The sequence below is a fragment of the Pipistrellus hanaki genome (genome assembly GCF_964339955.1).
Source record: "Pipistrellus hanaki genome assembly, chromosome: 1".
Lineage (NCBI taxonomy): Eukaryota > Metazoa > Chordata > Mammalia > Chiroptera > Vespertilionidae > Pipistrellus > Pipistrellus hanaki.
Genome location: NC_140503.1, coordinates 128,790,093 through 128,806,686, shown reverse-complemented (window position 1 = coordinate 128,806,686; position 16,594 = coordinate 128,790,093). Strand labels below are relative to the sequence as shown.

Sequence of the window (16,594 nt, the reverse complement as noted above, 5' to 3'; positions counted from 1 at the left end):
CTTTGGTGTTCTAACATCACTTCTTCAAAATAGACTTGCTCAGGCCGAAAACTGGCTTCTGCACATGGGCCACGAAGTTTCAGTCGCATTGTATGTGCATGCCCACACGTGATATTTTGTGGAAGAGCCACACTCAAGGGGCCAAAGAGCTGCATGTGGCTCGTGAGCCACGGCTTGCCAATCACTGCCCTAAGCACTCTCCTGCCAGCCTGATGGATGCTTAACTGCCCTCCCCTGCTGGCCCAGTCACCCCCAACTGCCCTTGCCTGCCAGCCTGGTCACCCTGCCCTGCCCTCCCCTGCAGTCCTGATCACCCCCAACTGTCCTACCCTGCCAGCCCGGTCACCCCAAACTGCACTCCCCTGCCAACCTGGTCACTCCTAACTGCCCTCCCCTGCAGGCCTGGTTGCCCCCAACTGCCCTCCCCTGCTGGCCTGATTGCCCACAACTGCCCTCTCCACCATCTTGTGGTGGCCATCTGTGACCACATGGGGTGGGCATCTTGTGATCACATGGAGGAAGCCATCTTGTGTGAGGGCATGATGGTCAATTTGCATACTACCTCTTTATTATATAGGATTGATGTATAAAAAATTGCTATGTATACTTTATAGCTGGGTTGATAAATCTATTGCATGTTCCCTTGGTAAATTTTTAACTACTTTTAATCTTAGAACACCCTTTTCTTATTTAGAACCCATAAGAATAATAAGTGTAAAATCTCAAGCTTTATTTAGGCACCCTGGTTGGTGTTGTTAAGTGGTTAGAGCATTACAGGTTTGATTCCTGGCCCAGATCCAGACACATCTGGGAGACAACTAATCAATGTATCTCTCTCACATTAATGCTTCTCTCTCTGTCTCTCTGTTTCTTTCTTCTCTTTCCTCCCTCCCTTTCTCCCTTCCACTCTCTCTAAAAATCAATGGGAAACCCTAGCTGGTTTGGCTCAGTGCATAGAATGTTGGCCTGGAGACTGAAGGGTCCTGTGTTTGATTCTTATCAAGGGCACATGCCCTGGTTTCAATCCCCAGTAGGATGTGTGCAAGAGGCAGCCAATCAATTATTCTCTCTCATCATTGATGTTTCTATCTTTCTCTCCCTCTCCCTTCCTCTCTGAAATCAATAAAAAATATTTAAAAAATAAAAATCAATGGGAAAAATATCCTTGGGTGAGGATTAAGAAAACAAACAAACAAACAAAAGATATAAAAAAATAACAATATTAATTTATCTGACATGGCTTTCAATATGTGTCAAAGCTATACATTGACTTTGGTTTTATTCCTTTCCAATAACCAGCTAATTTTTTTTCTTGGTAAGATAACTTTGATTTTGTACATATATTATATATGAAATTACATGGATGGTCTTAATTCATTCTTAACCAATTACACAATAGGTGCTTAATTTATGTTGTCAAAAGAAATCTCTTAATGGAATTAGAGTCCTTGGTTCAGTTGTTCCTAATACTTAACTGTATCCTGCCATTTGGTTTCCATGGGATATTTTCATTTTGCCTTATCATAAATTTCTCTTATTGACACAAGCTAGCTTGGTTTCTGTCAGTTGTAAGCAGAAGTGCTGAGTGACATGGATCATGAGATCTAAGGAGGACTGCTCGGTTCTAACTCACTGTGGTTTATTTCAGAGGGAATGCCTTTCCATTCACGTGGGCCAAGCTGGCATCCAGATTGGGGATGCTTGCTGGGAACTGTATTGCCTGGAACACGGAATTCATCCAGATGGTTTTATTCTTGACAATAGAAAGGATCAGTTGGAAATTGCTAAAACAGAGCATATGGATGCCTCTTTCAATACCTTCTTTTGCGAGACAAGAGCTGGGAATCATGTGCCCAGAGCACTCTTCATTGACCTAGAGCCAACTGTTATAGGTAAGGTTTTACATTCTAGTGTACTTAACCAGGGTCACAATCAAAACAAACAAATCAAGTATCAGTGGGTAGGACTGGTAGATTATACAGTCTATTTGAACAGGAAGGCTCAAACAAACTTTCAACAACTCCATTAGGAAACACGGTTGTCATCCTTGATTTATACAATGTACTTGCCATTATATATCATGTCTTTACTTTATTCTATATAATAAAAGCTTATTATAGAGGAAACTGTGTCTTGAGAAGGTTATAGAACTTGCCTTAGATCACTGAGAATAACTGTCTTTGTTTCCAGGTCTGCCTTCTTATAAAAGCCATTATGCTTTAAAAGAAAACCAGCATAATTGAGTGCAGAAGAAAATATAAATAATAAACACAACACTAATAAATAAATGTATTAAGCCATACAAAATTGCCAATGGATGATTTTTTTTTTTTACCTAAAAAATGTCAGTTTCATATGATATAACCTCATAATAGAAATTTCTGCAAGGTACAGCGATATTACTGAAGCAGAATGAGTAACTGAGGAATCATCAAAGCTCTCCTCCTGGGGAATAGCATTTGCAAATTCACCAAGGCATGGAGGAACATGCAAGTTTAACAGGACTTCAGTGTGGCTGGAACTCCCAGCATGAGTAGGAAAATGGTAGAAGAGAAGACTTGGAAGATAGCTGGGGCTAGGTCTTTGGTGCAGGTAGGGGGAAGTAAGGAGATATGATCATGGAAAATATTTTTCAAGTTGAAGATTTAGGAGGAGGCAGTTGTGAGTGATGGTGATTTAAGTGGAGTGGAGCTGAATGGCATTGGGGGTAAGGAAGCCAAGGGATCATCAAATAATTGTGTTTTAAAACCATGGAAATCACTGAGGATTCTGGGCCAGGTACTTAAAACTCTGATCAATGTGGAAAAGTTCCAGGAAGTTGAGTGGACAGTATTAATATTACTATAATCACTGATTTATAAGAAAGTTGACTTCACTGAAAGAATTTATGGAACTAATACTCTCAATATCTCAACTGGACATTATCATGAAGAAGCAGGCTTTCCTAAGTTCCATAAACTCCCTCCTTAGACTGAATTCAGCCTTAGAGCTTCATATAAGAAGCAATGAGTCTATCCAGAACTAGTTTCCTGCTTATATCTTATTTATAAATATAACTTAAAAAAAAAACCAACTTGGATAGGTTTATTTTTTTTGTGTGTGTGTGTGTATGTTAATTAAAAGTCATTTAAACTCAATATTAGTAAATTTGAACATTTGTGGGTGTACAAAATTCATGGTCATATCATATACAGGAGAGCAAGATGATTTGAGAGAATAATTTTGCTTTTAGAAAATTAGTGCCTTTCTTTGTAGGCAGTGAGCTTCTGTGATATTTGGTGCCAAGGCCAATGATGTATAATAAGATAAATCTGAATAAATGCATGTCATAAAGCCAATTTTATCATTATTATTTATAATTCTTATTTTATGGTCCATGCATCATGCTCTATGATCTCATTTAATACTCATAATAACTCAGTAGGTAGTCTTGTTATTATCCTTATTTGTGAGGTGAAATAATAACTGAGGCCTAGAGACAAAAGTACCTGCTCTATAGCTAAGAGAGGAAGGCAAGATAGGAACATAGGAAATTGATTCTTGACGCATGTTCTTTACTACTATGGAATGCAGCACCCAACTGTAACCAGGGAAACATCCTAAAATCCTAAGTAACCCTCAAACATTACTGTATAATTCTTTAGGAGTAACACTATTTGGGTAATTGTAAGGTAGGGGTGTGGGATATGGCTCTCCAACATGTTGTGTTTCTCATGCTGCCTAGGGTTTTTAAAGGCAATGAAACCAGGCAAGGGTTGCAGCTGGTTGTATTGGATACTGCCAACATCTTAACATTGATTTCCCTGACTCAGGCATTTATATTAACTGCATTTGAGTCATGTGGGTATTTAAGCATGCCACACCTCTTTGTTCAAGCCTCTTTAAAGTATACTAATAAAAACTTAGATTGGTATCCTCTTCCATGCTTTTCCAGGACATTGTTGGCTCTCTGTGGATAGAAATACTTGTTTTAAAATGCCAAAGTGCCACAGGGTATGGGATGGGTTGAATAGTATCTCCTAAAAGTCTATGTCCACTCAGAATCACAGAATATGACTGTTTAGAAATAGGGACCATGCAGATGTACTTTGTTCAGATGAGTTCATACTGGATTAGGAGAGACCCTAAGTCCAATGACCCATGTCCCTATAAGAAGAGTGGACCCCCAGGGAAAAGGGCATGCACATGGAGGCAGATAGTGGAGTGATGCAGTGATCAGCCAAGGAACTCCAGAAATTGTTAGCAGTCATCAGAACCAGGAGACAAATGCAGAACAGATTCTCCCTCAGAACCTCCCAAATGAATCAACTTCGCTAACATTGATTTTAGTCTCCTGGCTGCCTGAATAAATTTCTATTGTTTAAGCCACACAGTAAGTTGTCATGGTAGCTTTAAGAAATGAATAGAGAATATATGACGGAAAAGCAAATTTTCAACTGGTATGTACATAGTTATACCTTTTCCAAGACTAAGGAAGGCCAGTCAGCAGTTTAAAGTCATTGCTTTACCACAACATTGGGGAAGAAGGGAGGTTCATGGTCCAGGGTTGTATGAGAATTAGCAGAGGGCTAGCAGTTGATAAGTGGAATGACTGACCTGCTTTTCCCCCTGCAGATGGGATTCGAACAGGCAAGCACCGCTCTCTCTTTCACCCAGAGCAGTTTGTTAGTGGGAAGGAGGATGCTGCAAACAACTACGCCCGAGGACACTACTCTCTGGGGTCAGAGATCATCAACCTTGTGCTAGAGAGAACCCGAAAGCTGGCAAGTGGCTCTCTTCTCAGTGAGGTTGGGGGAAGTGTGCCCGAGTGCCTGGGATTCTGTGAAACACCTCCCAAGCATCAACAGCAGTTCTACCCTCAACACCATCACCACCCAACCTCTCTCCTCTGAGTCTCTTGCCATGCTCAGAGCTGGGAAGTTCCTGATGTGGGCTTTGATTATACTTTATTAAGTAGGAAAGGCCACAGAAGCCTTCACACTTTCTGTACAGCCCCATTTTCTTCTTTTTTGTTTAAATTTATTGAGGAAATGTTTTATTTTATTTTCCTGCTGCTTTATTGAAATATAACCTATCTATACTAATAAAAAGGTAATATGCTAATTAGACTGGGAGACCTTCTGGACGTCCTTCTGGACAAAACCATAGTGTCAGGGCTGAGGCAGAGGTACTTAGGGAAGATCAGACCAGGAGGAGAGTGTAGTTGTGGGTGATCAGGCTGGCGGGGGGAGGGGGCCAGTTGGGAGCAAGTAGGCCAGCAGGCAAAGTGGTTAGGGGCGATCAGGCAGGCAGGCAGGCAGACAGGTGAGCAGTTAGGAGCCAGCAGTCCTGGATTGTGAGAGAGATGTCGACTGCCAGTTTAGGCCCAATCCCACAGAGGGGCAGTCAGACATCCCCCCGAGGGGTCCCAGATTGCAGAGAGTGCAGGCTGAGCTGAGGAACACCTTCCCCCCTACCCCCGTGCATGAATTTTGTGCACCAGGCCACTACTATATATATAAAAGCCTAAGTGACCCGTTAACTGGTTGACCAGTAGCTATGATGTGCACTGACCACCAGGGGGGCAGCCACTCAATGCAGGAGCTGCCCCCTGGCGGTCAGTGTGCTCCCTTCGTGGGGCCAGATACTGGGCTTATGGCTGGTGAGTGCAGCTGCCATGGTGTGAGTCTCTTCTGTGGACACTCCCTCTGTACCCCCTTCCCGCAACCAGACCAGGGCCGGGATTGGGACTGGCATTGGGCCTGACTGAACGCAAGCCCATGGCTGCTTCTTGGTCATAGGATGCCGGTATTGCCCTAGGACAGTGCATGGAGACCACAGTGGAGTGGCAGTGGGCCTACCGAGTGGTGGCAGCAGCGCCAGATGCAGCAGGGCCTGGATGAGTGGGCCTGGCATGGCACCGGGCCAGGGCTTGGGCTCTTCCCCCAGCAGCCTGCCACTTTGGCACTATTACATCCTTCAGGCCAGCCCAAGGGACCTCAACGGTGCATGAGTCTGTGCCCCAGGTTGACATATAACATTGTGTAAATTTAAGGTGCACATATGACAGAGATGATACACATATACGTTGCAAAATGATTACCACAATAGGTTAATACCTCCATCCCCTCACATAATTAACTTTGCTAAAATCTTGTCATGACAACATTTAAGATCTACTCTCTTAGCAACTTTCAAGTAAACAATAACTATTGTCACCATGCTGGACATTAGAGTCCCAGATCTTGAATTTATCTTATAACTGAAAATTTCTACCCTTTAATCAAAATCTCCCCACTTCCCCCACCTCCTAGTGCTTGGCAACCACTATTCTACTCTCTGTTTCTAAAAGTTTGACTTTTTTAGATTCCATATATGAGTGAGATGATACAGTATTTGTGTTTCTCTGATTGACTTATCTTACTTAGCATAATGCCCTCAAAGTCCATCCATGTGGCAAATACCAGGATTTCCTTCTTTTTAATGAATAGTCACCATCGACTCTTGCTTTTGCTAACTTGTGGTTTATCTTGTTACTAGAGACTCCCAAAGCATCCTAAAACTTAGTAATCACTATTTGTAAAGTTAACAGAGGCACATTCTACCTGAAGATTAGTTATTCTATAATATTTACTGACAGTTAATTATTTAAGGACCTGTGTCTGGAGAATCTTTGTTGAGGAAATATTTTGGCATTTGCCATACTCCTTAGGTAATATGGTGCCTTTACACCAGCCCAGTAGTCTGGACATATCCTGTTTCCCCGAAAATAAGACAGTGTCTTATATTAATTTTTTCTCCCAAAGTTGTGCTAGGTCTTATTTTCAGGGGATGTCTTATCTTTCCATGCGCTAGGTCTTATTTTTGGAGGATGTCTTATTTTTGGGGAAACACGGTAGAAATTATAGGCATTTCATCTAATATGGGGGGAAATATATTGCTTCAATGTTTTGCTAATCATTTTTATAGTTATTGATAAAGACCTTGCTTTAGATCACATACAGATATATTCATGGAGGGCAATGCAGAACAGTGGAATATTTATGCTTTACTGTAAATCTCCAAAGTGCTTTGCCACCCCAGAAGTAACCACTCAAATATGTTCCAAAGTAAAGTTTGTTGTGGAGTTGATAATGGCAAATCAGTTCTTTCTGAAAGTTTTGGTTTGTTTTGGGAACTTGTGTCCCACCATCACCACTGCTTCTGGCTTTACCAGTATTTGGCTGAGTTCCTACATCTTGCTTTCTTTTCCAGACAGAACAGTGCAGTGGACTACAGGGATTTTTGATTTTCCGAAGCCTTGGAGGAGGCACTGGATCGGGATTTACATCTCTCTTAATGGAGCATCTCTCAATGCAATATGGCAAGAAGACTAAATTGGAGTTTTCTGTCTATCCAGCTCCCAGGATCTCCACTGCTGTAGTAGAACCCTACAACTCCATCCTCACCACCCATTACACATTAGAGCACTCGGACTGTACCTTCATGGTGGACAATGAGGCACTCTATGACATATGCCATCACAAACTTGGTGTTGATCGCCCCTCTTACACCATCATTAATAGACTGATAGGTCAGGCAGTATCTTCCATTACTGCTTCCCTCAGGTTTGAAGGGCCCTTGAATGTGGACCTAAATGAATTCCAGACCAACCTGGTACCTTATCCAAGAATACATTTCCCTATGACAGCCTTAGCCCCCATCATTTCTGCTGACAATGCCTACCACAAGGACTTCTCTGTGTCAGATATCACCACTGCTTGCTTTGAGGTCTCTAACCAGCTAGTCAAGTGTGATCCTCGACTGGGGAAGTACATGGCCTGCTGCCTACTCTATAGAGGGGATGTGGTCCCTAAGGATGTCAATGCAGCAATTGCAGCCATGAAGTCAAGGAACTCTGTTCAGTTTGTGGATTGGTGTCCAACTGGTTTCAAGGTGGGCATCAACAGCCAACCACCCATGATGATGCCTGGGGGGGAAATGGCCAAGGTCCAGCAGGCTGTCTGCATGCTGAGCAACACCACAGCAGTTGTAGAGGCCTGGGCCCGCCTGAACCACAAGTTTGATCTCATGTATGCAAAGAAGGCATTTCTACATTGGTACATCAGAGAAGGCATGGAAGAAGAAGAATTTTCAGAGGCCAGGAGAGATCTGGCATCTCTGGAGAAGGATTATGAGGAGGTGGGGCAAAGTTTCTGAAGTATATATATTGGTGAAAATAATGTTAAATACCATGCTTACTTTTAAAAGACATTTTACAGTTAGTGGGTAGAGTTCCTTTGATTAGAAAAAGAAATTAAATGAAGCAAGAACGTAAGTTCCACACTAAATTAAATCAGCCAATATTAACAATGAGAACATCTTTTCTTGTCTGTTAGTATAATTCAGCACTGCTACCTGTGGAACTTCTAAGCTTTGGAGTTCTTTCTGGGTCATGTCATTTGTGTGTGTGTGTGTGTGTTTTGTCAGAATGGAAACCTGGCTATACTAGTATATTCTCTGCTTTTCAACCTTTTCAACCATGACACTATGAAGCACTAAAGTTAATGCTTTCCCTATCCTCTACTTGAGTTGAAAAACAGCACAATTTTGATTATTAATGTTATTTCCTCTTTATCTATATTTTATACTTTGATTAAATTATGAGTGTTTTCAGTATAATTCTTTTTCTTCCAAATGTGGCCTTAAAGTCTCAATTTACTTTTTATACAAATAAACAAACAAGAATATTCTTGGGTCTTTCACAAATTTGAATCTGTGTGTCCTATAGGCCAGAGGGTGAAAGTGATCTCCTTCCCATTTTCCTTCCCTGAGGAGGTGTTCTCAAAGTGTAGCCATAGAACCCTGCATCAGAACCATTTAACAGGTTTAGAAAAAAAGAAAAAGAAAAAAAGAAAAAGGAAAAAAAAAAAAAAAGAAAAAGGAAAAAAAAAAAAAAAGACAGATTCTTGACCATTACTACAGAATTGCTAAATGAAAAGCCCTGGGGATTGGAGAGAATGTGATTTTAGGATCTGAAGTTAAAAAAAACACTTAATAGAATTAACTTTTTTTTTTGTATTTAAACAGTGTTACTGTATAGTAGTAACCCATTTTCAAATGAGTTATAATTTAAAATGGACAAAATAGCTATAAATGCATTAAATTCACTAGCTAGATTTTTAGAAGCCATATTGTTTAGCTTAATAGTTAAAATTAAGGTGAACTAGATAGATACTGCATAGGTTCTAGTTGGTTGGTGTTGCTCTTGAACTGATGGTAGATGGCTTTCAGGTGCCTCCTCACCTGTAGTATTTACCTTTCATCCTTAGTCCTCTGGTTGTACTCTCTTTTAGCCTCATGGTGATTTTGGTCTAGTAGGCCCTATAGCCTTGGCTGAAGGTGTAAAGTTGTGGGTCTTATTGTGAGACTTACCAAACTGCAATGCTGCCACCTTTTTACATGTGTCACTTAGATCCCAGGACTTCTGCTCTATCCTTAACATATTCCTGATACATGCTTTTACTGAAATCACTGCCCTAAGATGTGGCCTTTAAGAGCTCCATTTGAACAATGCACTATTTTGCCTGTTTTCAACTCAAACCATTGTCACCATGGAGGCCAATGACCACAGTTTGGTGGAAATGATAGATATTTGTCAATACTTGTGAAGATATGGTTTACCAGCCCACACAACTATTAGTGAGTTTTTGCTCAGTCCTTAGGTCTCCGAGTATTTGGCTAAATCTCTGGCCTTGACTTCCAAGGCCCTGTGCCAAGGCCTCAGTTTATGCTGATAGCAAAACAATGTCATCCCACTTGGTCTTCTTGATCCATCTTACGACTCTGTGACTATTCTGCTGCACAGCATAGATTATTCTGCTCCCTATACAAAGCTCTGATAATTCCCCATTGTTTTAGGCATAAAGTGTAAACTCCTGCATATTATATGCAGAGCCTGTCACCAATAGTTTCAGCTAAAATTTAAAATCTCTACTTTGCTGTCATACATTCAAACCAGACTCTAACCCCTTCTCAGCACAGATTCTCTTTTCTCTCTCCTATACCTTTGCTCCTTCTCCTTGCTGTCTCTCTTCCTTCCTCTGTGACCATGGAATGTAATTCCTATTACAAATCCTGTTCAGATGTCATCTGTTCTATGTAGCTGCTCGGCACTCTTCTTCCTTGTGCCCCTTCCAGCTACAGGATTGATCCGTAATATCCACTTACTTCCACCTCAAGATTCAGGGAGGGTTAGGATACATTACAAAATCTCACTATATAGGGCGAGGCAAAATTAGGTGTACGGTTATGGATACACAGTTTATTTTATTATTATTTATTAATTATTGTATTATTTTCCATATGGATAGCAGTAAACCTATGAAAGTATGCCACACAGTGAATTGTAGTAAGTACTCAGTGATGAAACTTTTTTCCATGTGCATATCCTGCTTTGAACTTTTATTAGGCTCTTACTAAGTACCTAAAAATTGTTTTTTAATGCATATGTATTATTTCTCCCTTCAGACACTGGAGGACACTGATGAAATGCTTAAAATAACTGCTCAGAAGCTCAAATGAGTGTTGATGTTCTAGACGGCATTTGTATGTGTGTGCATGCGTTTGTGTGCATTCTCATATACAGAAAAGACCATTACAGGTTTTTCTATTGTCTTAAAAATTTAAAAATCTACTAAAATTAACATAAAGTAACAAGTTATTTTGTAGACTTTTAAGTTCAGCTTGTGAATCTCATTATTTCTAAGTCTAGTAAACCTAAATAATCACTTTTAGAGGGAATAGACATGACTTTTTGGTCCCTTTTGCATTTTTAGATAAACATTCTTATATATTTTATATTTCCTTTATAAATTTGATATATTTTCTTTTATTTTAAAGACTAATTGTCTGACAAATTTTCTCAAGTGACCTATTTAGATCCTTGCTTATTTCTCTTTTGGTTTTTTTTCTCTTTTTAAAAATATATATTTTATTGTTTTTTTACAGAGAGGAAGGGAGAGGGATAGAGAGTTAGGAACACTGATGAAAGAGAAACATTGATCAGCTGCCTCTTGCACACCCCCTACTGGGAATGTGCCCGCAACCAAGGTACATGCCCTTGACCAGAATTGAACCTGGGACCTTTCAGTCCACAAGCCGACGCTCTATCCACTGAGCCAAACATGTTTTGGCTGGGTTTTTTTTACTTTTCTTCACAATTTTTAATAGCTCTTTATAAATTTGATCAATAAGCCATTTGTCTTTTATATGGGTGGCAAACATTTTCCGAAATTTGTCATTCATTTGTGGTTTGATTTTGCTGCTGCTGGTGGCGGAAATATTAACTCCTGGTGTGTGGTAATGTTACTTTACTATGTAGAAATTCATTTTATATATTTATGATTCATCACCATGAAGAAGTGAGTGGAACCACAGTCCCTCTTTGGGGAACTGGCCCTTAGGCTCTGCTGCCAGAGACTATCAGAGTTCTTCCTGATGTCTGTTGTTAGTGAACTTTTACTCATATTAAACCCCTCATCTCTGAATTCCTCATATATTCTTTATACTAATTGCTATCACTTTGCAATTCATCACTTACCTATTCTCTAGTGATATTTGCTTTTATTTCCATTTTCATTTTGTCTATTTGCTTAGATGTTCACTCATGGAGAGCAGTGGCCTTGTCTCACACACATCGGCATCTCCCAGGTGCTCAGCACCATGCTGGGCAGTTACTGTGGGCTCAGTGAGCAGCTATTAAAGGCTTCCAGGGCCTATGCACCAGAAGGCCATGAGGATGTGGGATGTCCCATAGGGGATACTGAAAGCTCCCTCTCCTGTCTAGCCTAGGCTATGCCTTTTGGGTAGGATCAAGCCATGGAGATGGCTCTAGTTTGAATGACAGCTGACACAATCCTGTCAGTTTGATCTTTCCTAAGTTCTTCTTTACTCTACCTATGACACCCAAGAACCATTCCCATCCTGGGAGAGATGGGGAATTGACTTATCTATACCCTCCCTCATTTGCCTTTTCTCTCTGAGTTCAGAAGTTTGGAGGCAGCTGGCTGATGAAAGAGGAACTGACACAAACCAGGGGTTCAAGAAGTCACTTGTTTTAATGGAAGCAAGAGGGTAGGGTAGGGATCTGATGGCAGGATGGTAATAAGTGCGTCTCTTTATCTCCCAGTCTTGCCTGGGGTTGCTGTGTGAAGAGAGGAGCCCTAGGTGCTCTCTTCCCAGGCATGGGATCTTCAGGGAGAAGTGTGGGGTAAGAGAAAAAGAGACACAGAACATAGGAAGAGGCCTTAATAGATTCATATCTGTGAAGTTGCGACAATTCTGCATGCCTGTGTATTGTACAGAGTAAGCTGGGCTGGAGATAGGAAAGGGTCAGAGGGGTTGAGCAATGAGGCAGCCTGTAAAACTGGATCGTCCGCAAAATAAAAACCAGTTGGGTGGGCAGACTCTTACCCTCCACCTGACCTTTATCCTTGTCCTTCATGGGCTGCCCTGCTGTCCTCGAGCCTACTTCCGTCCAATCTGTGCCATCAGATGGGCATTGGCAGCTGCCTTGGCTCTCAAGTTCTTGGCCTTGGCAATGTTTAAGAGGACATTCATGATGGTAGTGGGAACATCAAGGGACAGAGTGAACTTGGTGCTCCGGTCAGTCTTGGCCTTGTTCTGGTGTGGTTTCCGTTTGAGCTGTGCTTTGGATAAGTACTTGTATCGAGAGCTTCCAGCTCCACCACTACTCCTGGGGCCAGAGAAGGTCCTTTTCTTCTTGTCTTCTCCCTTCTCCTCATTCTCTTTGTCCTCATCTGAGGATGGGTCCTGCCTGGGTAGGTAGGGGAAACCTCTCTTGCTCAGCAGGGGTATCTCCTCCAGCTGGCTTTTCTTGGCTTCAGACAGGGCCGTGTTGATGCAGCAGAAGATGGACTCGGCTTTGGAGAACTTATGGGACAGACTCATCCTGGGGGCCCCTTGGAGCAGCAGTAGCAGCAGCAGGAAGTGGGCTGGCACAAGCATCTCTCCCTGTGGTAGAAATGAGGGAAATAGGAAGGGGCATGAGAGGGGCTTAAGGCTCAGAGGACCTGGGGTTTTGTCTATGCCTGCTTACTACAATGGTTCTCACCACCCACAGCAGCATCTGGACATTTGTTTCAGGGGACTGAGTTGCAGATTTCTCTCTCTCTCTCTCTCTCTCTCTCTCTCTCTCTCTCTCTCTCTCTCTCTCTCTCTCTCTCTCTCTCTCTCTCTCCCCATTTACCTCTGTCTAGGGTTTGCAGGGTAAAGGAAAACAAACTCTCCATAGGGAAAAGTCATCCATCATCCTTTGCTTCCCTACTGAAGACTAATTCCTAAGCAAGTGTCCCCTCTTCCATTCTTCAGGTGCTTTTGCCATCATCTCTAGTGAAACACTGCTACCTACTATGAAAATAAGCAAACCCCATCTACTTAGATTTAAAGTAGAGGGGTCAAACTCTACATCTATATTTTTCTTGTTTGTTTATCTGAAACTCAAGCATTCTTTAAGGTTGTTACAACAGTACATTCTCTGGGTCATTTAAAGATACACACATAATTCTGAAATCTGAGTTCAGTCCTAGGAACCTGGGCCAGCTTGAAATTCAGAGCATCTCTGAGGGAGAGGGTACTGGAAGGGAAAGAGTTCAGTTATATAGCTGTGCCCCCTGCTAGCTCCATTTTCCATCAGGGAGGGGGTGAGAAGGATGACAGTGTTGTTCCCAATTTTATACAGTTTATATGCAGATACCGTTAAGAAGTTGAATTAAAAAAATGAAGAATTTAGCTCAGCTATTGTGGCTTGGTCATTGAGTGTCGACCTATGAACCAGGAGGTCACAGTTCGATTTCTGGTTGGGCACATATCTGGATTGTGGGCTCGATCCCCAGTTGGGGTGTACTGGAGGCAGCCAATCAATGATTATCATTGATGTTTCTATCTCTGTCTCCCTCTCCCTTCCTCTCTAAAATCAATAAAAATATTTTTTTAAATGAAAAATTTAAAAACATTTTAGAAAACAGTGGTTGCAGAACCTAGGGAAAGCTTTAATCATTTTAAATGGGATAGCAGTGAGTATAGCAGTAAGCTGTTTTCTTCTTGTAGACTCGTGTTAGTGTTGTGTGACCACACACAGACACACACACACACACTCACACACACACACACACACACACACACACACACTCACAGAGAGAGAGAGAGAGAGAGAGAGAGAGAGAGAGAGAGAGAGAGAGAGAGAGACCTCTAAGCAGTTCGCTTTCAAAGTGAGCACTGAAGGTTTCTATGTGAAAGGTCTTCCTCCAAAGAGGGGGAAACAGCCAGAGGAAAGTTGACATGTTACATATAACTGGCCATTGGCAGAATTTATAACATTGTCTTATTATTTAATCCATTATTGGAAGCTGTGTGTGTGTGGTGTGTGTGTGTGTGTGTGTTTGCTAGATTGCTATGCTTGAGAAAATTGCAAACAGGATTTCTCAGAAAATTTGGGCATCAAGTAGAGGCACCAACCATCCATTTTTATGGTTTTTCCCTTTCACAGGTAGCACCAAGTCCTTGGATATATCTGTCCCTTTCCTCCAAAACACCTTGTGTAGCAAGGGGGAAAGGACTCTAGGTTTTGAAGGCAAAGGACCTGGGTTTAAAACTTCCCTCACTTTCTTAATTATCTTGGGTGAATCTCTTAGTCCACATCCTAAAGAGGAGACATTACCTGCCTCACAGGTGTATTGAGAGAATGAAAGGTGACAAAGGTTAAATATGCTGGCACATGATAAACCATAATTGCAAGCATCCTCCTGCTCCTGCCGACAATAGGGAATACTCTGTGGTTCTGACATCCTATCCCCATTGGTAAACTATTACTGAGGGACATTTTTCATGTTCATGACTGAGTTCCATTCTGAAAAAATAGATTTGTATGAACCCATTGTGCCTTCAATCTATAACCTTTTGCAAAGCATGCATGTCTGTATCAACAAAAGGATAATTTTTCCCGTCCCTCTCCACCCTCCTTAGAAACTTCCCCATGGTCTCATATTTAAAACACCGTGGCATGCAGCACTGTCTTTCAACTTTCATGTCTTACCCTTGTCCAGTCCCCAGCACCTCCTGCCTAATTTAGGGCAAATACATTTATCCTTCATAGAAAAACCTCTGTCCAAAATCTTACCCGAGAGTGGACTTTCCTCCGGAGTGGAGATGCTCAGTGAGGCAGGTGCAGCTTCAGGACCAGGTCTGCCCTGGGAACATCCCCCTGAACTTCTGTCTCTGCTGGGGTTGCCGGCTCCTTTTCTTGAATTGTTTCCTCTCTCTGGAGACCGCTCCACTCCCTCTGTGTGTATTTAAAAGTGACAGATCACAGGGTGAGTCCTAATTCCAGACGTGGTGTCTACACTGGGATGCGATTTCATTTAAAATACAACCAGAAGTGGCTATCCACGTCATGGATACAGCAAGCAGTCTCTATCCTTGACCCCTCCTACCTGCCTTTCCTCCCACCCTCCCCACCTCTCACTTCCCATCCTGCCCTAGCAGCTTGCTTCATTGATTAAAAAGGAAAAAAAAACAAAACAAAACACTGTTAAACTGAGAGGCAGTTTCTTTGAAGAGTTTTATTACTAATCTTAGTTCTTAATAATTTCAGGCTTTCTACATCTCCATCATCCTAACCTGCCTTTTGGAAATCTAGAATAGAACCTGCTTTGAAAATAAAGAAGGTGGGTTGGGGATATATTCCTACGGTAGAAGTGGGATCACAGGGTCAAATGGGAGTTCATTTTTAGTTCTTTGATGAAACTCTATACTGTTCTCCACAGTGGCTGCACCGGTCTGCATTCCCACCAGCAGGGCACGAGGGTTCCTTTTTCTCTGCATCCTGGCCAGCACTTGTCATTTGTTGATTTGTTGATGATAGCTATTCTGAAGGGCGTGAGATGGTACCTCATTGTTGTTTTTATTTGTATCTCTTGGATGGTTAGTGACTTTGAGCATGTTTCCATATATCTCTTGGCCTTCCTTTTGTCTTCTTTTGAAAAGTATCTATCTAGGTCCATTGCCATTTTTGATTGGGTTGTTTATCTTCCTTTTGTTAAATTCTATGAATTTTTTGTAAATGTTGGAGATTAAACCCTTATCGGTGATAACATTGGCAAATATGTTCTCCCATGCAGTCGGCTTTCTTGTTGTTTTATTGATGGTTTCTTTTGCTCTGCAGAAGCTTTTATTTTGATATAGTCCCATTTGTTTAGTTTCTCTTTAGTTTCCATTGCCCTAGGAATGGTATCGGTGAAGATATTGCTTCGGTATATGTCTGAGATTTTGCTGCCTGTGGATTCCTATAATATTTTTATGGTTTCCCATCTTATGAGAAACTATAAACACCAATCAGAAATGATATATGCCCCTCCCCAACATGTTCATAGCAGCAAAATTTACCATAGCTAAGACTTGGAAACAGCCTAAGTACCCATCAGCAGATGAGTGGATTTAAAAACTGTGGTACATCTATACAATGGAATACTATGCTATGGTAAAAATGAAGGAACTCTTGCTATTTGCAACAGCATAGATGGACCTAGAGAGCATTATGCTAAGCAAAATAAGCCAT

General features: G+C 41.5%; 2 protein-coding genes across 4 annotated transcripts in view; one reads left to right on the top strand and one right to left on the bottom strand.

The window, feature by feature from the left end:
• The first annotated feature begins 1,677 nt into the window (after positions 1 to 1,677).
• TUBAL3 (tubulin alpha like 3) overlaps positions 1,678 to 16,594 on the top strand; it is a 34,859-nt gene continuing 19,942 nt past the window's right edge. Inside the window, exons 1-3 of one of the 3 annotated variants that reach the window (XM_084868727.1) lie at positions 1,678 to 1,892; positions 4,615 to 4,763; positions 7,234 to 8,160. In XM_084868727.1, the coding sequence (XP_084724853.1) occupies positions 1,799 to 1,892; positions 4,615 to 4,763; positions 7,234 to 8,160 (1,170 nt within the window). In that variant the 5' untranslated portion in view covers positions 1,678 to 1,798. Of the gene's footprint in view, positions 1,893 to 4,614; positions 4,768 to 7,233; positions 8,846 to 16,594 lie in introns of those variants that run through there. The other 2 variants (XM_084868726.1, XM_084868725.1) reach the window with 2 other exon arrangements.
• Positions 12,487 to 12,987, bottom strand: UCN3 (urocortin 3; the record flags this gene model as incomplete). Its single annotated transcript, XM_084903151.1, has 1 exon — positions 12,487 to 12,987. One exon carries the CDS (start codon positions 12,985 to 12,987, stop codon positions 12,487 to 12,489), a length of 501 nt encoding a protein of 166 aa, XP_084759277.1.